Source organism: Anser anser, assembly GCF_964211835.1.
Source record: "Anser anser genome assembly, chromosome: 12".
NCBI lineage: Eukaryota > Metazoa > Chordata > Aves > Anseriformes > Anatidae > Anser > Anser anser.
In genome coordinates, this window is record NC_139733.1 from 6,417,740 (window position 1) to 6,440,035 (window position 22,296).

At 40.1% G+C, this 22,296-nt stretch overlaps 1 protein-coding gene across 5 annotated transcripts in view; it reads right to left on the reverse strand.

Moving 5' to 3' along the window:
• Nucleotides 1-22,296, reverse strand: part of SLC6A1 (solute carrier family 6 member 1) — a 60,701-nt gene that overhangs the window by 2,860 nt on the left and 35,545 nt on the right. For 3 of the 5 annotated variants that reach the window (XM_083796552.1, XM_083796553.1, XM_083796555.1), the window contains exons 2-14: nt 15,617-16,037; nt 14,769-14,900; nt 13,361-13,461; nt 12,134-12,243; nt 11,879-12,011; nt 10,364-10,498; nt 10,144-10,247; nt 9,688-9,812; nt 7,815-7,927; nt 6,166-6,297; nt 5,489-5,591; nt 4,126-4,226; nt 1,863-2,030 (exon numbers count right to left, since the gene is read on the reverse strand). In XM_083796552.1, the coding sequence (XP_083652678.1) occupies nt 1,863-2,030; nt 4,126-4,226; nt 5,489-5,591; nt 6,166-6,297; nt 7,815-7,927; nt 9,688-9,812; nt 10,144-10,247; nt 10,364-10,498; nt 11,879-12,011; nt 12,134-12,243; nt 13,361-13,461; nt 14,769-14,900; nt 15,617-15,851 (1,692 nt within the window). In that variant the 5' untranslated portion in view covers nt 15,852-16,037. Of the gene's footprint in view, nt 1-1,862; nt 2,031-4,125; nt 4,227-5,488; nt 5,592-6,165; nt 6,298-7,814; nt 7,928-9,687; nt 9,813-10,143; nt 10,248-10,363; nt 10,499-11,878; nt 12,012-12,133; nt 12,244-13,360; nt 13,462-14,768; nt 14,901-15,616; nt 16,038-21,853; nt 21,900-22,296 lie in introns of all 5 variants that reach the window. The other 2 variants (XM_083796556.1, XM_083796554.1) reach the window with 2 other exon arrangements.

Below are 22,296 nucleotides of genomic sequence, written 5' to 3' on the forward strand. Positions count from 1 at the left end.
AAACAAATTGTCTCAGTCTCGTTCCTATGCAGAAAGCAGAGGCACAAGTATTGGATTATTTTGATTTTTTTGCTAGTTTATGACTGTCAAGCAGGCGTAAATGGATACAGTGTTTAATGCAATGCCTAGTGGAAAAAAATTTGGAGAGACTACATAATGGAGTAGGAGACTAGAGACTCTGTTGCAAGCCCACAAGTCAAATGCAGAGGCTAAAAGTTTGCAGTGGGCAGCAGGGACCCAGTTGGGTCTCAGAAGTGGTGGTGACCCACCCTGGGGGTCAGAAAGGATGAGAGAGAATTGGCTGCAGCTTCGGGGAGCTACTACCTCCAGGAACGCAACAGGTAAGGTAAACTCGTATTTAAGATCTTTTTATTTGTGTTTGGTCTCTCTTAGTCCTTTGGGGTTCTCCATTCATGAAGCTTATCTGCCTAGCTCACATTTGTACCCAGAAAGAGAGTCCAGTTTTGAATGTTAAAGCTTTTGAGTGCTGTAAGCGTCTCCTCTAATCTAATGATCATTTGCCAATACTTCCAAAAATGGGACCTTAAACCACAGGAAGACTGAGAGGAGGAACTTTTGCTGTGGGGTCTTCCATAACCCTGGTCAAGGCAACAATTTTCCCTTTGCACATAAATGTTTCCATAAGACCAAGATAAAGATGCTCAAGAAGTAGGAGCCAAGAACAAGAATGTATCAATAACAAGGAAGGTTTTGCAGGCTTCTTTGAAGCATTGCTGAGTCTTTTCAAATTTGCTGAAGACAAATATTTGGATACAGGTCTGAGCAATTCACAAGGCATTACTTGTCAATTCTGCTTAAGATCATCTGTCTCTTTCAAGGATGACTCTGTCAGCTGATTTTAGAATATTCCAGAAGTTCTCACAAAATCATTTTGACACACAGTCATGAAGGAGAGAGCTGAAGACGTGTCTCATGCACAGAATAAGATCATTGCCTAAGGAGGGAAAACTGAGGGTGCACACAGATTTTAAAAAATTAAGGAGGGCAATTGTACATAACTGTCCAGTGTTCTGGTCAATAACTTTATTAGCATTTCACACTCCTTTAGCAGCATTTCCCTGAGAATCTTAAAATGAATTTAAAATGGATTCAAGCCATAAGATGCCTCTCTCGCCTGGAAGAGAGATGCCTCTCTCATATCTCCTTTTTAAGGGATGGAAAAAGGAATCAGGGAGAGACTAAGAGCAAAATTCACTGAGAGAAAGGCTTCTTCTAATGTTCTTCTCTGAGTAGCTATTCATAGAAATCCCTTAACTGAAAACCAAAGGAAAGTGCAGTATAATCATAAGATGCACACCCAAGATTTGATGTTCACTTTTTCTCAGCTGCAATATAAGGCAGCTGCTGCAACTTTGAAGAGGTGAAATGTAGAATGGCAGCTCAAATATTTGGTCACATTGCAGGAAGATGCTAAATAGGATCACTATGCATAGACTCATGGAAACCAAGAGCTACCTTAGTTCACTCCCAAGAGTTTAGCTCCAGTTCCTTGGAACGTCACCTGCCTTGATATATGACAGTATGTCTTATGTTAATATGAACAATTTTTGTAAACTGCTACCTTGTTTTCTAGGTGTAAGGAGCTGGGATGCAAAGTGTCTGGAACTGTCAAAACCTGGAAAAAAGACTACATTTACTGCGGGGATTGTGTTGAACTATAGACACAGTCTTCTTGTTTCTCTGGTACGTGTTTTTGTGTTTTTCATCTTGATGCAAAATAACTGGCTAAGGTGGTGAGGCCACAGAAAGGATATAACTAGAAATAACTGCCCAGCAATCTTTTGTCAGTGTGTCCAGGTTGTACAAGATTCAATGATGTAGACAGGAAAAGAGACACTTACCTGTTTTAAGGAGCCTTTCAGGGTAAGAAACATATATGCCATATAGCCTGGTATCAGCACCATAGAAGACAAAGCCATGAACCAGCCAACCCCTTGGCCCCATTTGGGGAAAACATAGCTTCCCATTGTGAGAGGAGTCATTTGGACAGCGCTGAAGATAAATACTCCCTGCAAAATACAGTAGGGGGAAAAAAGGGTTCGGATGAGATTTCCAGAGTGTTCTATGTTCAAACATTTTTCTGGATTGACTTGAACCTCAAGCCTCCTTCCACATCCAAATACAGAGAAAAGGGTTCCTTTGCTCCCGGGTGATAAGCCACCAGGCACTAGCTTGGAGACTGGGGCCTGCAGGTCAGTCTTCCAGATGGAGGTTGCAGAAAACAGGCAAACGTCAGCACACTGCACTGACTGATTCCCTGCTTGCTTATTCTCTCGTGTGGGAATCTGTAAATACCTGAATTGTAATTCTGCAGTTGTGAAGTTGCTTGTTGGTTTACACCAAGTTTCTGTTTCAGTACAGCTCTACCAAACTGGTTAGCAACAGACTCCAGTATAAAAACATTTTTTTTAAAGCCTGGCTCTCCAGTATCTGACCTCTCTAGTATTGCCACTTAAGAGTGTTTGGCCCAAAGGCTTTGATATTGTTTGGGCCCTCCAAGCAAACAGAAATGAGGTCAGACAGAAGGGAACTTATGGTCCAGTAAGTGGCAACAGATTTGGTCTGAAAGATCTTGGCTTATGAAATTCAAAAACCACTGAGTTTTTCCAAAACAAGAGATGGGGAGGTAGTTTACCTGGCAGCTTCTTACCAAAATTAATGTCTCAAGTAAACACTATATTTTCACATATATACATCTGTATCTCAGATTATTCAGATATGCAGGTGTTGGGAATACACTGGTATTGGTAGAGTCCTCAGAAAACCTGCACAAAATTAGAGGGAAGGGGGCTATTGGGAAAGACGGGGGTTCTGGGTACTACTTCCCCAATAATACCTGCATACACGTGTGTATTGTACCACTGAACTGCAGCACTTGTCGGATGCTTTTTTTGTGGTTTGCAAACAGATGACCTGCAAACATGGTATTTTGTAACTTTAGGTTCCCAGGGCAGACTTCTGTCTTTCTTGTCCTGTTGTAGTTTGGGAAAATGTGCTAAATTGAATCAGTAAAGAAAGAAGCTTATTCTGATCCCAGCTTCAGGCCCTGTGCAGAGTATTTTCCCAGAAAGGAGAAAGTAGAGTGGCAGATTTTATTAGCACATCATCACCACCTGTGACCTTTCATTGGACAACAAATTCTGTTCAAGACTTTAAAAGAAAGGAGAAATTTGATAGGTTTCATGTAAAGTATTGCTCTTCTCCCTAATATCCCACTGAAATAAACAAAAAGTATTTTTCATGCTTTCCTGAACATTTATTTTCAGAAAAATGAAAGCCTTCATTTGAATAGAGATGAATCAGGGAACCTCCCTTTAGTACCTCTCTTTAGTGTTTGTTTTTCTATGGCCTTTGTCTACCTATATGGGAATATCAGAGAAATATCAGTGAGTGAAAGGTATTGTGTGATGTACAATTGTGCCTACCTGAAAACATTTTTTATATTGCATTTGGGTTTACTACAGTCTGCGTATTAAACTTATATTTCTTTGCTTATAATTTCCAAAATATACTGATGGGCTTAAATGGATAAAGCTTAGAATCAGTAGAAGATAGTACTGTGGTTTCCAGGCAGGGCACAAAATCCTTGCAAGGTTTGCCAGAAAAAAAACAGTAGCAATGTCATATAAACTTTATAGTATATTCCACAGAATCCCATGAAAGATCTTCAGTTTATAATCCCAAACTGTTACCAGAATAGCACATGTGAAGGAATTCTGTTTACAAGATATGGCCATTTCTTGTGTATATGGAGAGTTTAGGCTTCAGAAAGAATTGTAAATTTTATGTAAGAATACAGAAAGTGGTTAAAATTGTGTTTCTTAATTTCCTGTCTGTGCCAATGAACTGAGCTTTTGACTAGTTACCATTTCCAGAGGACTAATACAAATCTTGAAATTGTGCAAGAACTCTTTTCTTAGGGCACAGGCTTCCTCTAATGACACTGGGTTTTGCCTATTGCCTTTAATGGAATTGCTCACACACTTAAATAAGGAACAAGGTCAGGTTTAGTATGAATTTGTGGGGATGGAAATGACAATACTGTAGTACATAGTCTACCTCATTTATTTCTCTTAAATGATATCATAAAAGTTTGTTTCTTACTGCCACAATGATAGGAGTAAAAAATGACCAGCAGAGTTTCCACCAGATGCAGGGTCTGTATCCCACCATCTCTTGGATGTTGTCATAAAATCTATTAACACCTACATATAAAAATAAGAAACAGTAATAGAAACATATCAGATGATTAATTCAGTTGAAAGGCTAATACTTTTGAGAGAGACTATCATAAATGACGAGGCATATTTGGAAGCTCTGTACAGACAACATAACATTTAACCTACTTGAATGGGAAATAAATGTGCAAACTCAGAAGCTCCAAAAACAATTTGCTCTCATTTTTCCATATCATAATTAATTAAATCATCAACCAGCAAACTTATTCTCCTGCAAAGGCTGAGGAAGTCTACACATCTGAAGGTCAGATGCAATAAATCACCACTGGTATATTTCACTCTAAGTCTTACTAAAATGAAAGATTTAGAATGACATTTTACAAAGTAGACTAAAATAAATAAATAAATCCATACCAGCCTGAGCCAACAGCACAGGCTTCACTCTGTGTGGACATATACACACACCATATACATGCAGTACTGCAAAGAGTAGCCCTTCTGCTACTGCTGTCTGCCAAGGTACATCTATTGCATTACTTATAGCTTCAAATTAGATTTCTTCATTACTTAGCTGGTGCATTTTTCCATTCACTTTTGCTGGATTCATATACAGTACCTCTCCCTTTTATTAAAGCTGTTTCTTTCTCTTAAGCCCATTTAAAGACAGCAGAAGGACTCCAGTTATCTATCTCTGAATCAGTTTTGCAATATAAATGAAAGTTCCGTAGTAATCACAGGTGAAGGTCATTGGAAGGGCTAACACAGAATTAAGGTCAAATATACAAATACTATGGCAAGAATAGGATCTATATTCATTTATCTTTATACCCAGAGCTTGTCAGCCCAGACTTCTGGATGTTTTACGGCAATTAGTCAAGACAATTGACCTCTTCCTGCAAGATCCTAGAGTGACAGAGTCATTTTTGAAAATGAAACATTGTGAAGTCCAAGAGACCTAAGTCATTATGTCAAGAACAGCAGTACTTAAATACCTCTGAAGATCCAGCTTTTGAAGGAGGGGGGAACGGGACTGGGAGGAAGAGGCTGATGTCACCTATTTAGTGTTCCCACAACAATTCAAATCTCCTCAGTTCCAGGCTAATACATAGGGTGTTTTAAAGAGGCAAGAGTACCTTCCACAAGCCACCTTTGAGTTCTCAGTAGAGCTATATGCATATAAAGCAAGGCTGGTTTCAATTCTACCCTCAGATTTGCACACACAAAAGGAAAAAAAATAGATGAAGTATCATTATGCTAAGCAAAAGTTATCAAGGAAAAAAAAAGTTTACCATAGCACCAGGATATGGAGATGCACTCAAAGAACACAAGGAACAAAAGACTCATTCCACTGGCAGAATAGTAGTCAAAAAGCTTAAACACATAGATTCCACCCTAAAATATATAAGAAGGAAGCGTTAAAATAAGTAGTAAGGACTTCAATTTCAAGACAGTTAAAATGCAAGCAACAAACTAACCATGGTGAATAGCTTAGGAAAATATTAATATAAGTTAATTAAATGTTAACAGCTTAAAGTCTTATAACACTTGAGGTCAATACTGACAAAAGATAGATTACTGCTAGAATGAAATTAACTGCTTGGATTTCACTTTACTCCTTTTTGTTCAATAATTCAGTCATTTCCCTGAAATAGTTTGCAACATACCAGATTGCAGGAAGCAATGCAGAACCTCTCTAGTTACCGCTTCGTGGACTGCAAAAGGGATTGTAGAGCTGTGTGTTTTCTTGTCACCTGAACCATTTAGCTGCCCTCGCTGCATCCACGGACTACAGAGATTATACACCTGGTAAGCTAATGTCTGCTGTCTGAAGTCTTTAGATAGCGTTAGTGACAGAACCCAGCTACTTCAGTGGTTTGCAATGATTCTGGCTGGGGTGGTGAGAGGGGGAAATAAATAAATAAAGCAGGTGTGGTACGACAGACGTAAGATCTTCTGCAGAACATACCTGAGTAATATTGGACAGCCCTATCAGATAGGAAACAATGCACACAACAGCAATGAAGATTTCCCTTCGATTGCGCAGTAACTTCGGAAATTCATCCACCAAAGCTGTTATGAATCCTTCCACAGTGCAGAACTGAAAGTAAAGTTACAAATAAAATACAATGCAATGCACTGCAACAACAGGATTACATTTAGGGGAGGAGTTTTCAATAGCAATCATCATTGGCCTAAGGCTGCATCCATTAAATGATAAAGGAAAATTCACTTGACTTTAGTGGAAGCAGTGCTTCTGAATATCCTTATTTCTGTCTAAAAAGATCTGTACAAAAAGATTTCCAGCTAGAAAAACATTCAACATTCAAAAGCATTAACTATAGCATGTTCTTAATAAGATAAAGTGCTCTTTCTTGTGATGGAAGCCTGCAGTTGAAGGCTTTGACCCCAAGATCTTTCAAAAATTTACACTTCTCCTGAGATTTATTTACATATATGAAAGCCAATAGATTCAGAAAGTCTGATCAGATTAGTGCTTCAGAGTGAAGACTAAAGACACAAGATTGATTCTCAAATGTTATAAATCAAATACTTTTTGTAGCTCCTGAAAAGTCAGTGCAATAGTAAGATTTTTGCTGAGGATGTGGTCTTCCAAGAGGAAAGCAAGGCAATACTTCTCCCCCTCCCCATATGTGTATATTCAAATTAGATGTTTTCATTATGATGGGTTAAATAATGAAAGTCAGAATGTATGCAGAATTGTATTCATTTCCAACAGTGCAATCAGAATGTAACCAACAGTTACAGTTCTTATAAATTGTAGGGCATGAAATTTTTACTGATGGACAGAAAATGAAAAAGGCATGACATCATGTAGATGTATATATATTCGCGTTCATAATATTAGACTACTTTCCTCAGCTTTTACTTGCCTAGAGACAAGTTCTTTTAAAAATATTTGTGACCCAATTAATTTCATAGTAGTTTCACCCCAGATTAAGCAATAGGTTTTAATGTCAGGCTTGAAGGTTACTGAAAAACAAAGAAATAGAAGACAAATTTGCAGCTTCTTTTCATATTTTAGGATAACGTTCTTTTTTTTTTTCTTTGGAATATATTTTGGTTCACAGGCTGAAGTCAACTTTACAGAAAATGATGGATTTTCTCTGCTGAAATACTGGTAAAGTACTAAGCTAGGAATTCTCATATTCCTGTATGTGTTAGGAAGACTAGCACAGCCTGTGCTTACAGGCTGCATGTACAAAACTGCATAACTGTAAGGTGCTGGTTTGACAACTACAACTGATTGCAAGAAGATTCACACATCTGTAAAACATATCCTGGTGTTTCTTATGTTCATGAACATCTCAAAGGTAATTTTAATGTTGTGAATGAATGGTTAACATTCCAAACAGTTTCTTTTGACTGCAGAATAATTTTTCCTGCATATTTGGCATATGATTCCAACAATTCATGAAAAAATGAAAGTGTCTTAGTAAAGTTTCTGACTCTCACAGGCTCCTCAAACTCTTTCCCTCCTTAGTATCTCCTATTCTTTATCTGATTATACCAAAAAACATGCAACACTAACTTCTGGCAGTGCAGCTGCAGACAACCTGTCTTTGTTATTGGTACTAATTTTTACACCAACGTTACCTGACTGTCAATTCCGAGCATAAGCAACATGGAGAAGAACAGTATTGCCCACAAGGGAGAAATTGGTAACTGTGTCACTGCTTCTGGATAAGCTAGAAATGCCAGTCCAGGACCTGGTAGGAGAAAAAGAAGAGAAAATATCAATGTGATTGATGGGATATTGGGATTATTTACTCTGGTTGATACATGGATTTTACAGTTATCTGAATGACTGAGCCATAGATGCAGTATCTGACCAGGGATTTCAGCTTAATCAGTGTTCCCTGACCAAGAAGTCAGGGCATGTGTCTTCCTTTAAAACCCAACCAACCAAAGCTAAAACAAAACAAAAAACAAACCAGCCAACCAAGGAGAATACTAGATACAGTTCAGAAGTTGCTCCTGAGAGACACCTCTGTATAGCAAAGACAATGAGTGTTATCCTTGGCTAGGAATGTGTTTTCAGGCATGGTCAGCTTTCTCCCCTTCTAAAGTAGCTTTTGCTGGCTGTAATCTTCTGATTTGCACCAAGTAGTTCAGAAGAGAATTAAAGACAGCTCAGAAATGGAGAAGGCACTTTCCAGAATTTACAGTATTCCCATTTGCTACCTTATACCATGAATTTTCTTATAAAACATATTTTAAATTAGCTATGTAATTGTAAAAAGGCAAATATTTTAATTTGTGTTCCTACTAAATGCTGAGGGGGCAAAGTTGTGGAAGGAGAATATAAATTTTTATTACGAATGAAGGAGCTTCTTTTTGTTGCCACAGCGTGACTAGAAAACAACTGATGTCAGATTAAGAATGAAACTTGTAGAAACTAAGTAATTACAGAAATAAAAATAAAACTAGTGTGCTTCACCTAAGGTGGGCATCTGATTTTTCAGTTTTCATTAGAAGTTAGTCTGTCTGTGTTAACTGGTTGGACATATCTAGCTTTCAAACCAGCAAAGCAAGGATCAGCATTAGACACCTGAATTTTTTTCTGTATCTGTATTTTGTTGAAGATTATTTTTGGTGACTAAATTCTCTGATTTTCTAACTAGAAGAATATTTCATCAATGGGATATGTTTGCTAGTATAGCAAGACATATTTTGTCCACCAGTATCTTCCAACCAGGCCTTCAGTTATCAGAATCCTCCCTGTGGCCAGAACTGCTAAATGAGGATCTGGTACACCAGCTGGGTTAAGGCAACCATCTGCTCTGCTCCTTTAAGCTTTTTCATCTGGAAGAAAGGCAAGGATTCTGCTGTATTTTGCAGTTCTATCTATGGACATCTTTCTGCTCTATATAAAATGACTTCCCTAATAAAGGGTCCCATAAAATTGGCTCATAGCTGTAAGTCTGAACAAGTGAGAAATGGATCTGACTCAAAGGGTTTAACCTCAAGAAACAGTAAAAGGAATTTTAAAACCTAACAGAATTTGCAAATATATGCTTCTGAAACATAATGACAATCAGTCCTCCTTTTCAGGTTGCTTTTAAGAATTTCAGTTGCAAGAGGCTCTTAATCTGATGTCACAGCTAAGGACTCTAACAGCTAACTATGCTGCCACCTCTTGTAAATGCTGTCCCTGTAAGCGGCATTCATTACTATTCATTGCATAACCCAGTATATGTTTCTGGCTGACCACTCTCCACACTGAAGGTTTGCAAGCACTGGGCATGCAGACAGCCTGCTAAATCTGAAATAATGTTCCTGGTGATGGCTCGAGAGATTTGAAACAATGTTGTCTCTCTTGCAATCAGTAAGTACATGGAAATGACAGGGGTCTAAAGTAAGTTTTGAGGGAGGGATTTTCAACGGTTACATGAGGCAGTTGGATACGACACACAAACAAAAGATAACTGATGTCACTGAATAACTTAGAGAAAAACAGATTGTATACCTGATGCTGCAACATCTGCAATAGGCCTCTTTGTGACATTAGCCATGAATCCAACAATGGAGAAGATGACAAAGCCAGCAAACATGCTTGTGCATGAATTTATGCAGCACACTATGATGGAGTCCCTGGAATAAAGATAAGGTGCTTTAAGCAGTAGGTAAAGTAATGCTACTAGCTCATCATTGTATTACCATTTTTCTCCAGTGGAAGCATTTTGTCGATAAATTTCACAATTTTGGATTTCATAGTGTAGGCTCCATTTCACACTGGACAAGTCATGTCGTCTGTCCCATTAATGTAAACGCAGTTACCCATTTCACTCCCACTTAGATATAACATTTAATATTCAGATCAGAGACTACATTTTATTTCAGTGATATAGGACCCAGAAAGACAGAATCCAGCTCCAGCTGAGAGAGGAAAGTGCCATTGTAATTTGGACAGTCATCTGCTTACCTGTAAACATTATTGTGGAAAGGGTTGTAACTTCCAAGGGCAATCAGTGAACCAAGACCCAAACCATAGGAGAAGAAAATCTGTGTGGCAGCATCCAGCCAAACCTGATTGCAGGAAATAATTTTTTAAAAATCTGTTTCTGCACTTGAGGAGCAGGTCATATGTCTGAAAGGTGAACAGTTGGTAGTGAAACTTTTGTTTACGAAGATTGGATATTTACCTCAGAGTCTGAAAGCTTACTGAAGTTGGGAGTTATATAGAATAAAATGCCTTCCTTTGCTCCAGGCAGTGTTACACCACGGAAGAACAAGATAAGCAGCATAACATAGGGATAAGTAGCAGAGAAATATACCACCTGATGTGAAGAAACAAGACATTGTAAGTGTGGAAGAATGATCTGTGCTTGTTAACACCTCAGTAAACACTTGCTCCATAAAAATACCATAGCAAACTGACTTGTAAAACTGAAGCATTTATCAATGGAAAAGCTTAGTGTGGGAAGGGTAGTGCCTACTGCTGAATTTCCTAAACACCCTGACTACAACGCAGGTGGCTGTTGCTGACTTTCCTGAAGGTGGAATACGGTGGATTAGGATGCTTCTGCACCAGGGGCTCATGCTTCTTTTTTGTATTCAGCGAGGGGAGTGCCCAAATCACAAGGTTCATGGTTCCAGTACTCCTACTCTGCTTGTAGAACAACACCATATTATTTCTCATACTCTCACACAGCTGCTCTTATATTTTTTACATTCTATCCTCGTCAACATGATGGTAATTGCCATATAGGGTCCCACTCTTTTGTCTTTCCAAAGCCCTATAAGAAGTCAAGACAAAGTCAGACTCTAAAGAAGCAGCCAGCTGCCTTCTTTTTGCCACCTTCTGTGCAGATAGGAGAGATGAAATGTTTTGGTCTGAGCTCAGCTAGGCCAAGTTTAACACACAGCTTGAAGTGGGTCACTGCTGCAGCTATCTTCTCAAAAGTTAACAATTTGTTCTTTCTGTGTGAAAAATCCTCGTCTCCACACCAGGCCTGAGGCCTTGTAACCCCAGCCAGTCACAGCTTCAGCTGCCAGCAGGCCTTATGGCTGTGGCAATTCACAATTCACTGCCCCAAGATTTCTTCCTGCCATTTAGGGGAGAGGTTTATGTGGATGCCAAATGCTGTCTCTCACAGCAGTATTACTTTCGTTAATTCACTTGTGCATTTTATTTTGCACTCGGAAACCAGCCAGACTCAAAGAAGTACAGTGTGGAAGCATGCCTGTGGCAACAACCACCTCTGGCTCTCATTCAGCGTAAGGAAAGGAAGGAGAAGCTCCTGTATACAACAGGGCTTCACCACTTTTCTATCTAAGTCCAACAAGAGTTCTGTAATAAAAAAATACTTGTCACTGAAGCCAAAACATTGCAACCTCAGTCTATTGCTACCCAAGTGAGCTACAACATCCACCTCAGGAACAAGCAGACATATTTGTAGGGATTTTTATATATGGCAAAGCCAGGAAGTCTATAAATGAACATACCATCCAAGACTATGGCCAGAGCCAGCTATGGAGGAGCCAACACTTTCAAAAACATGGTGCTGTGTCAATTCAAGGGGGACAGAAATGCAATAATTAACAGAAATCCCAGAAAAAAAAACTGTTCCATGTGCATCTTACCTCATGAATTTTCAGAATATGAGTACAACTGTCATTTTTAATCAAAATGTATTTACAGTACTTTTTAATCTTACCTTTCCAGTCCAGCCTACCCCCTTCCAGATACAAAAATACACCAGAATCCAGGCAATTGCCAGAGTAATTGCTAATGGCCATCGAATTTGCCCTGGTTTTTCCAATCCATCAGTCATTTGGTGCATGTTGCGTCTAGAATAAACAAGCAGAATGGTGTGTTTGACAACGGACTCAGAAAACAGTATATGAATGGTAACAAGCTAATAATCCTTGCATATGCACAGAAATGATATACAGAAAAATTCTCAGCTTACTCCCAAAATTCGACTACAGCGCTTGTCATGTTGGTTGTGTTTGCTAAGGTGTAATTGGAGAAGCAGCGGTCAGTATTCCATGGGTTCTCACAGTGCTTCCAAGGAAGAGTCTATTTACAAAATAGAGAAAGAAAAACCTAAGCAAACTTTTTTTTTTTTTTTTTTTTTAAGTAAGCATTATCTCAGGTATCTCTCGAGTGGAGAAAGAATATACTTTGAGTTCTGCAGTCTACTGATCTCCCTGGGGTTCGTGTTTGCCACTTAAGTTATTTAACTTCATATCCATTATGTTAATACACGTGAAAACATTTTCTCCTTTCTTTACCATACCAGCTCAAATGCTTTAGAGTCTGCTACGTCTTTCAGCATGTGAGAGTACCCTGAGCATGCTTCAAGAAACAAGGGCAGCAGAAAGGACCTCCTGGAGGTCCTGTTACCTCTTGTTGCGCTGGAGGTCATAAAAACATGATGGCTATTGATCAGAGTTCAATTTTTTCCTTTAGTTAGGGACAGTTAGAGAAATGGACACGTAGAAAATATTAAGTTTACATTAGGTTTTCTTTCTGAAATTCTGAGAATTAAATCCTGTTTACACATGCTATGCCTTACAGTAAATCCATTTTAGATACAACAGAGATATACTTTTGATGGCCAACCTTGGAAATCCTTCTCATATAAAACACAAAACCAAACAAACCAACCAAAAAAATAACCCAACCCTCCAAAAAAACAAACAGGTACTCACTAGAATTTTTCTCAGGGGAATGACTGGCTGCCTGCTGACTCAAAGGCAAAGGGATACCGGTGCACTGCCGGGACTAGCAGCCCCAAGCTTGAGCACTGAGTCTTTGCAGCTGTCTGTCAGAGAAGCAAGCAGGCATGCTCATGATTGCAGACAGGTAATAAGTGAAACTAAATGGGCACAGATGAAAGATCTGTGGCTCTGAGGATTAAGATCGGAAAATTTAAACAAATCAGTAAGGAAGGGAAGCCTGTGGCTCCAAAATAAGCTTTTATCATGTTTCTCCACTGACAGTTTTCTATTCTATATTTCTCATAAAGGAGAAAAAAATGTTTTGTTTTTTTTTTAATAGTTTGCCTTGAATAAAAAATGGCTTATCCTATTGACTTTTATGCATTTTGTGTTTATCGCTTGCCTTTACATTGAGATACATTTATAAGCTATTGATATCACAAACAATCCCTCTGTCCCAACCCCATACTTACAGTAGTAAAGGAATTATACAGGTAATAAATTGCCCATGAAATAATCACAATGTAGTAAATATTTAGCCAAAAGGAAAGGACTGCAGCAGCTAGTCCCACACCTGGAAATAAAAGAAAAAGGAACAAAATAAGGTAACTTTTAGTAAAGTTTGTACAGGTGTCGGTGCAAGCGCTGCAGCTCAGTAGGGCAAATGCTAAATATAGTGCAGAAACCATTTACCAAATTCTCTAAAAGTGAAGTTCAAATTTTAGAAGTACAATTGTAAAAAGATCACTAATTTGTGCGATAGTTCAGTCATCCATAGATTTAGTTATGGTGACCAGTTCTTTGCGTGTTGTAGTGAGCAGTCACATCTGCTGCTGCTGAGATTTTACAGGAGGTGCTTTTTTTTTTTTTTTTTTTTTTTAACTTCTAGGGAAAAGAGCTAAATCAGTTAATTCTCTGAAACAAGAGTGCAAAAACTTCTGGCAGATGCACTCAAATTGTGTAACAGTTATAAGACCAGCTAGCTCTTCAGTGCACTAGTCAAAGTTCTTGATTCTTAGCATAAAGCTATCATGTCACGAAAGCATGGAGCTGTGAGTGGGGAGGGTCAGGCTGGTTGTCAGGAAAAGATTCTTCACCGAGGGGGTGCTCAGGCACTGACACGGGCTCCCTAGGGCAGCAGTCATGGCCCTGACCCTGCTGGAGTTCAAGGAGCATTTGGACAACGGTCTCAGACACATGGTCTGATTTTTGGGTGGTCCTATGTGGAGCCAGGAGTCAGACCCAATGATCCTTGTGGGATCATTGTCAGCTCAGGAGATCTTTAGTGCCACAGGATTTAGGAATAGAGGATGGAATGCACAGTTTGTGAGGTTTGTGGGTCTGTGCAGAATCTAGACTACAATCTTAAGGTTCTAGCAGTGAGAAATCAAAACTAGCTGGAAATCTAAGCACGGAGTGAGCTTATTTTAAGCAACTCAGTCAGAAATTGCTAAATTGAAGTGTCTGGCCTTCGCATTTCGATACAGAACAATAGGATACAAACCTTTGTAACCTGGAATAGAAACAGCATTTACCAAACACTATGAACTGAGGAACCAAGTTCCTTACCTGCTCAGACAAATATTGCTATATTTATAATGCTATTTTGAACAGTCTTTATATGTTTCTAAGAAATATGAAAGATTTTAAGTTTTAAAAATAAGTTTGTTGAGATTTTGATGCCTAACTCTTGCTATTTTTAAAGGCAAATGAATAATATCCTAGCTTGGTTCAACATTGCTAGCTACCCCTCAAAGTCTGGAGTTTCTGTAGGATATTACAGTTTAAGTAAAAAATGTAAAAAATGAAGGTGTAAAGAAGTGTCCTTGCCCTGTCACTTTGTGTAACTTCTGTAACTTGGAAAAAAATAGAAAGAAGTACCTTTGAACATTGGAGCAAGCTTCCACACTCCAAGGCCTCCTATAGATGTATACTGACCGAGGGAACACTCCAGAAGAAATAGTGGCACTCCAGCAAAAATCAGAGTTAGGAAATAGGGAATCAGGAATGCACCTAAAAAGAAATAATGAAAAGGTCTATTACAGTGGGGAAACAAACAAACAAAACCCACTACTGTTTCCAGAGTTTCCATCACTATTATATCCAAAAAGATATACACATTTTCCTCTGAAGTGTAGCTTCCCATAAAAGCTAGAGAGAAGCACATGTACATTTCTGAACCAGTTTCTCAAGATATGATGATAAGAGGAAAAATATGTCTCTCAATCATATAAACATTTTCTGTTTAAATAAAAAGCTAAAATACAAAGGACTGTGTATTTTGTTGCCTCTGTTTATCACAGAAGCATGCAGATATCATAAAGGCTTTAACCAGAACTGGCTGCTTTCCAGCTGAAGTCAGCCTTTGATGGTAAGCTCAGAGTCAGTGTTACAAGCCTTATGCAATCCTCTCAAAAACTCAATCCAAAAGAGGGCTCTGCAGGGTTAGAAGGGAGTGTGCTTCAATTCTGCTCTAATGCCTCATGGTCTTTTAGAAGCACCTGCCAACTGGATGTTAGAATAAACTCGAGGGCATAGCAGACTTCAAAGCAGCCCCACACTCCGGGATGGTTCCAACCCTCACTGAACTAGATAAAAGCTATCAAATAAGAACGTATATACAGATGAAAAAAGCTATTAAAACCAAGTTGTGTTTTCCTAATAGTTTCTATGGTGAGTTCTAATATCCAAGTATAGCAGATGGTGTAAGAATGAAACAGCAAGCGTACCTCCGCCATTCTTGCCACAAAGGTATGGAAATCGCCACACATTCCCTAGGCCAATGGCATAACCTACACAGGACATAAGAAAGTCAAATTTTCCTTTCCAGGTGTCTCGGTCTGGAAGATCCGTCTTCTTCTTCTGCACTTTTACTACCAAAGTTTTAGGCTTGTCATTGGTGATTGAAGCATCGACTTCTGTGGAGATTTGTCCATCTGCAACTTTCGTTCCGTTTGTTGCCATGTCTCTGGGTTTGGCGGGGGAGGCTCTGGCAGCAGCCGGACGGGAGATTTCGGCAGTGGTCCACGTGGACAGCAGCTTTGCGGCTCACCCTCACCCGGCCGGGCGGCAGCCAAAGCCAGCAGCGCCCACCCCAGGTGCCTGCGGGCTCCGAGTTGCTCGGTGCTCCCGTACAGCTTCCGGGTCAGTCTGCAAAACACGAGGCCACACAGCTCAGAGATGCTTCAACACTACCCTGGGCAACTGAAAAGCTTAAGTGGCCCTTGCTGCCGAGGGAGCTTTACAATGAGGTGGCCGGCCTAAAAGCTTGGGTCTGCCCCCAGCATTTTTTCTTGCTGACGCTGTAGGAAGAGAAACAGAACTGTCATAGCCCTCCAAAACAAACGCCAAGCCACAGTTACTCATTTTTTCTTTCCTTATAGATCCACCATGAGTCTAGAGAAACTAATCCTAAAATGTAGGATAATGTTGGACACAGCATTTGTTTACTACACGTTACGCTTAAAACACATGACGGAGAAGAAGCAGCCATAATGAAAGCTGGAAACGAAGTTGTACATGTCCTCATAAATGAGGACCACTATGCTTAATCCTAATTCTTTGATGCCAGGAACCTTTGGAGCACTTTTGCTGTCAAGAATAGAGTAATTTAACTGATTTTTACAAAGATTCATCAACTCCATGGGGTCAAGTGCATCTCTCTGATTCTTGAAAAGACGAGTCAGTAATAAGGTTTCTCTTTAACAGTCTAGAACATGGAACAATGAAACTATTCCGTGTAATCACTCTGCATTCAACAAACTAAAGGGTAATTCCCGCAAGTGTAGAGTTTCTGTATTTACGGGAAGATGACACTATTATTATGGTTATCAAGAAATAGTACTTGCCACCAATAACAGTGAACTGAAAAAGTTACAAGTAGTATGCATTTATCTAAAACACCTTCATCTAAAATACTACCAAAGGAATTCAAAAGAAACCAGATTAAGCAACAGGACTTAATGCTGGGTAATGATGTTAGGTTTCCTGTGTAGTTATAATTAGTTGTTAATACAGTACAGATGTTTCACTAAGCTTAAATTGTAAGTGCTTTAGGACAACAGACTGCAATAATCACTCCTCAGCTTGTTTCCTAATTCTTGCACCATTTCAATACCATTACTGCTTTTATACAAATTTTCAAAGTCTAAGTAAACAAAGGAAATAACAAGGAAGAGAACATGCATTATGAAAAACAACCTAGGATATTTCAGTCAACTCGGAAGCATGTGTAACACCTGCAGACTTCCACAGCTTTATTTCAAGGGGGGAAAAAAACATCATGAACTAGTGTCTGTTGCATGTCAACTGTATGCCCATTCATGATAGATTTATTGGCTACTCCTCCTTTATTAGCTTCTTTTACCATTTGCCAGTCACTAATCAAACCAAACACTGGAAAAACTGAAATATTTTCCAGTGTGAAGCTACGTGTTATAGTAATGTTGACTACATTGGCCATGAGCTCATGCAAAGATCAACAATAATTTTAGTTATAGATTTATGTAAAGGTAGATCAAGATTTTTAGTCCTTCCCTTCCAATAGTAAATTATGCCAAAAAGAATCATAAATCATGTAAAGACTCTTTTATAGAAAGTGCTTTTCTTCAACATAGAGTTCATTTGAATAAATGAACATAGAAAATTAAATGAACATAGAGCTCATAGAAATGAACACAGATCTCATTTCAGGTTGCTACATGATTAAAATGCTTTCTTTGTCCTCCACAAACTCAGGGACATATCAAACTATTAAAAAAAAAAGACTTCTGTTGGAAGCTGAGGAATAGAAGAATCAGCTGTAGGATTTTTGGGAAAAGGACAGAAACAAGGATCATGCTTTTAACACTCCTTTCTGTTCCACTTCAAGACTGGACTCAGATGGAAATTCACAGTGTGTCCTCTCATGTCCTCAAGTCCTCCTGAATGCACACATCTTCCCTTCATAAAACCATGGACTTAGCTTTCCGCATTCCAATGCAAGCCTGGCCCATTTTGTATACCAATAAATGCCATTTCTTCTTATAATTTAGGTTCTGCTTAATAACTACTCCTCGGGAAATAGGTACCTGTTTAGGACAAATCATGAGAACTCCTAAAAAGCGAATTGAGACTCCATGTGATTTGAGAACAGGTTTCATCTTGATTTTTCCCCATCCTGTACAACGCTCACCTTGATGCTTCTACTGGGGACAGCGTCCTCTGACCTTTCACCTCCAGCTTTCTACATCAATTAGATGAAAGTATCGACTGCTGTTTTGGGGCTTGGGAAAACTTCCTTCTTGTGAGACATGGCTGGCACTGTGCCCCTATCATAGATGATGAAGTAGAAGAAGCTCCTACTTAGCACTGTCTTTTTTTTTTTTTTTTTGGGGGGGGGGGTGGGGAGGGGGCAGGGGGGACACGACATGACACTAGCCACCCCTCTGCCCCTCATACACCCCAGTTCCCTTAGCCTGGCCAATGTTTTCCTCAGCCTGCCCAATGCTTTTAAAGAGAACGACATCACAACTACATCAAAAAGTGCTGAAACATTCAGAGCAGTAATTGCAATTACTGTTTGCATCCCCCTCAAAAAGCACAGCACAATATAGTTCTCCAGTGTGTCATTAGCCAAATCCAGAACCGCAGCCTTCAGAAGACCACGCTAACAGGTTTTGTGTTTGATTCCTGCTACTTCCCAAACAGGAATAAATCTTTTGCTTCTTAGAAGTTTGAGCGTTTCAGGTAGTCACTCAGACTACCTAAACACACTAATGCTTGCCCAAGGTAACAGGGATCATCTTGTGGGCAAAACTGGGCTCCTCTTCTGAGGCTGGATTGAGACCCCATTGAAACTTTGACCTCCTCGCCCGCATGTCTTTAAGTCCGAGGTGCAGGCAGCTCCAGGAGAGCAGTAACACATGTGCAGTTTGCCAGCACCACCTACCGATGAAGATACAGAACTGAGAGTGTTGCTTTTGGCCAAGGGAGGCCGTGCAGGGCAAGGATCATCAGAGTGTTCTAGTGCTTCCACCAAATCCCGTACTAGAGGAGATATTTTTGTTATTATTTATTTTGGCATTTACATTTGGGTTGAGCATCTGCCAGAGATTCCAAGTAATGAGAAAGGCTGTGCACTGATGATGGGTAGAAAAAGCCATCCAAACCAAAAGCCTACAAATAAACCAACATTATATGTATACGGGTGATAATAAGGGAGAAACTCATCCTCAGAACCGACACTCCAGGAAGTCTCCGAACCAGACAGCCGATCGCTCCCTAGTACCCACAAACGGGCTCTGCCAGTGAGTGCTGGGCTGCCCTTGCTCTTCCAGCCCCATCAGGCTCCAGGGAGCTCTGGGTATGCATTAAAGGCTCTGCTGAATAAAGGGAGTAACTTGGTCCAGTGTAAGAGTCCGTGACAAAGACAATTGAGAGGGTTAGTTAGAAAATCTTCAGGAGTAAAGCAAAGAAACTGGGAGTTCGAGAGTCCTGGAGGAAGGTGCCCAGATCCATTTCAATACTACTGTAATGCTGAATGTGGGGCTGAAACTTCACCAGACAGCCAAGAAAGTGTGCATGTGTGTGTAGAGGGTGAGAGGGCTTTGGCAGACAGCCTGGTGTTTTAATATTAGAAGAGATTGGAGGCTTTGGTTTAAACAATCACTTCCTCACAGAGCACAGCTTTGGGCAAGCTCCCCATTACACACACTACAAGCATTCAGCAGCGGAGGCTCATTTTTGGGGGGTGGAGGTGGAGACAGGCCAATTCGCCTCTGTCCTGCCCTACCACTGCTGATGCCATTATCCCATTTGGAGATCATGCTGGAGACTTTAATGCCAGTGGTGTCAGGACACAGACATTTTTCCTTATATGGTGATACAACAAACCAGAATCAGACAGTGGAAAATTGATTTCATTCCATAGGCTTGAAAGTATGGTTTTCCCCATGTTATGAAAAACATTTTTTCCCTAAGCTTAAGAAATTTTAATAACAAACAACGACAGTAGGAGTAGCCCCTAGCCTCCAACCAACCCCCTTTGTACACTGTATTACTTTACAAACCAGGACTTACATACAACAACCCAGAACAAAAGTAAGCACTATGGCAGTAAGGATACTTGGTACACACCCTCTCATCTGATTAGACAATATTTCACATCACTGGGATTTAAATTCAAAATTAGTTTGACACAGAATAGGACAGATATTTACGTGAGCTCTGTGGGTTGGCTTGGGCAAAAGGAAGACAAATTATAGTTGGCAGCCAGCAGAGCAGGTAGGACATTTGCAATGCGATGTTTCGCCTGGTGGGAAGAAGATGGAGAGGTCCTTTAAATCAGTCTTTGCTCCCGCAGTTGCTTCATGCCAACGCTGAGTGCGCTAGGAAGGGCAGGGTAGCTTCCCACTGCATTCCCCAGTGCACAATAGAGCTTCCTTGACTTCAGTTACTAGGGTTGCTCAACCAAGAGGAGAAAGCCCTCTGAAACAGGGTGGGTTTTGGATACCATCTGGTTGTCCTGCATCACCACCACGTTAGAGAAGAATGACTTGAGAGAGCCAAGCACACATAGCAGCCAAAGTAATAAGCATAGCCAGGGAAACCGGGACAAAGAGAGCGCCACAATTAACAAAAGCATTTCTCTCTCTCCTGGCCTGCATAAAATTGGATTTGAAAAGTTTAGAACTGGTTGCATAAAATAAAAGTGCACAGCAAATATTACTATCATCTTTCACCAGTGATATCAAAAGGCTAAAAAAGATCAGTTCAGAATCGCACACAGCCAGCTGGAAACCCCGGCCCCCTGAACTGATGAACCTCTGTTGTGTTCAGAGCTCACCGCCCCTCCGCTCCAATCCATCGTGTGCCTCCGTCCCTGGAGAGCAGCAGCTCTGAGGGCTCCACACAAGGCAAGCCTAGGGCAGCTCCAAACAATAAATTCTGAAGAAATGCGGTTATATAAAATGCCACATTGTCTTCATGAAACACCGAAGGTATTATTGCTCTAACCTCAGCGGGACTCCCATTGAGCCCAATGCAGCCAGGAGTTATTGGCACTCACATTTGTTTGTATTTAGCAATCAAGTCAAGAGAACACTATACATACGCCAAGTCTCATCACAAAACATACACCCCACGCCAGCAACGTCCTGGAGCACGTGAAATTAGAATGAAATATAGGAAGTATAAAGAGGAGTACTGAGCTCACTGGACATCCGTTCTGAGATGTCCACAAGGAGAGCTTTGTTCGACTGTTCTTTCAAAGTAGGGACACCGTTTGGAAGCACATAGTGCACACCAGGCGATACACCACACGTGCTGTTATACCACATACACACAGCAAAAACCGTGATGCATTGAAGAACACTCCCACTAACTTCTAGTGGTACTATAGATATCTCTTAGAAATCTGTCCCTTTGAACTGGAACCTCTACAACATGTAGGAAGTGTGAGCTGTATGTAGATAACCTATGCATCTCCCTACTCTTTCTTAACTATTTATATAGTACATATTTGCTTTGTTGAGGTATTTCAGAAAGCTATGCACATTTAAATATGAAATGGAGATCCATGAAAGCTGCCACATCTGCAGGTGGTGTAAACTGTTGTATCACCGTCCAGCTGAGAGAAGGCAAGCTGTGTGCTGGAGAGTCTTCAGAAGGTATACAGAAGCATAAAAGATGCACAAAAAATGACTTACTGCACCAAAAACATTTTATGAACGATACGGTTTGGCTGGGGAAAAAAATGTATGAAGATTTGGTTAAATAGAACATCATGAAACAAGCTGAGTAAGGAGTACTTACAGTGCATTTAGGAGGCATACAAGCACATCCCGTGCATCAGACTCTCTCTTCCACCCCCCCCGCCAGTCACCTCTGCTTCAAGAAAGTTACCCAAAAGTGCTGCTTGGGCTGGAGGTTTGTCTGGTTTTTAAACCCAGTACCACAACTTAAACAAATATTGTCACATCACCTACCTGATGTACCAAGTATAGTCATCCCAGCAACAAGAGGCAGGGCTGGCTAAAAAAAAAAACACAAAAACTTTTGAAGATAGAAACGGAGCTCTAAACAAATTGATAGGAATGAAGCTAAAGCAATACGTTTGAAGAAAGTAGCTCTGAACTCTCTTAAACTGCTAAAGATTGGTCCAGCTTGCATCTTGCAGCGGGATTTAACATGGGGGGAGGAAAGGTGGAAGCAGCAATAGGTTCTTTCCCTTGCCCGTTTGTCAACACAGGTACTTACAAAGATTTTGCCCCTACTGAAAAAATGTAGACATCTAATCCCTCCAGCTCTAAGACATGCCATGGAGACTCATCTACTTGCTCCCAGTTCTAGCTACCCTTAACAGAATAACTTTCCTGTCTTTCTGGATCCCTGGCAAAGCCTGTGAGTGAAGGAGAGCAATGAAAGCTTC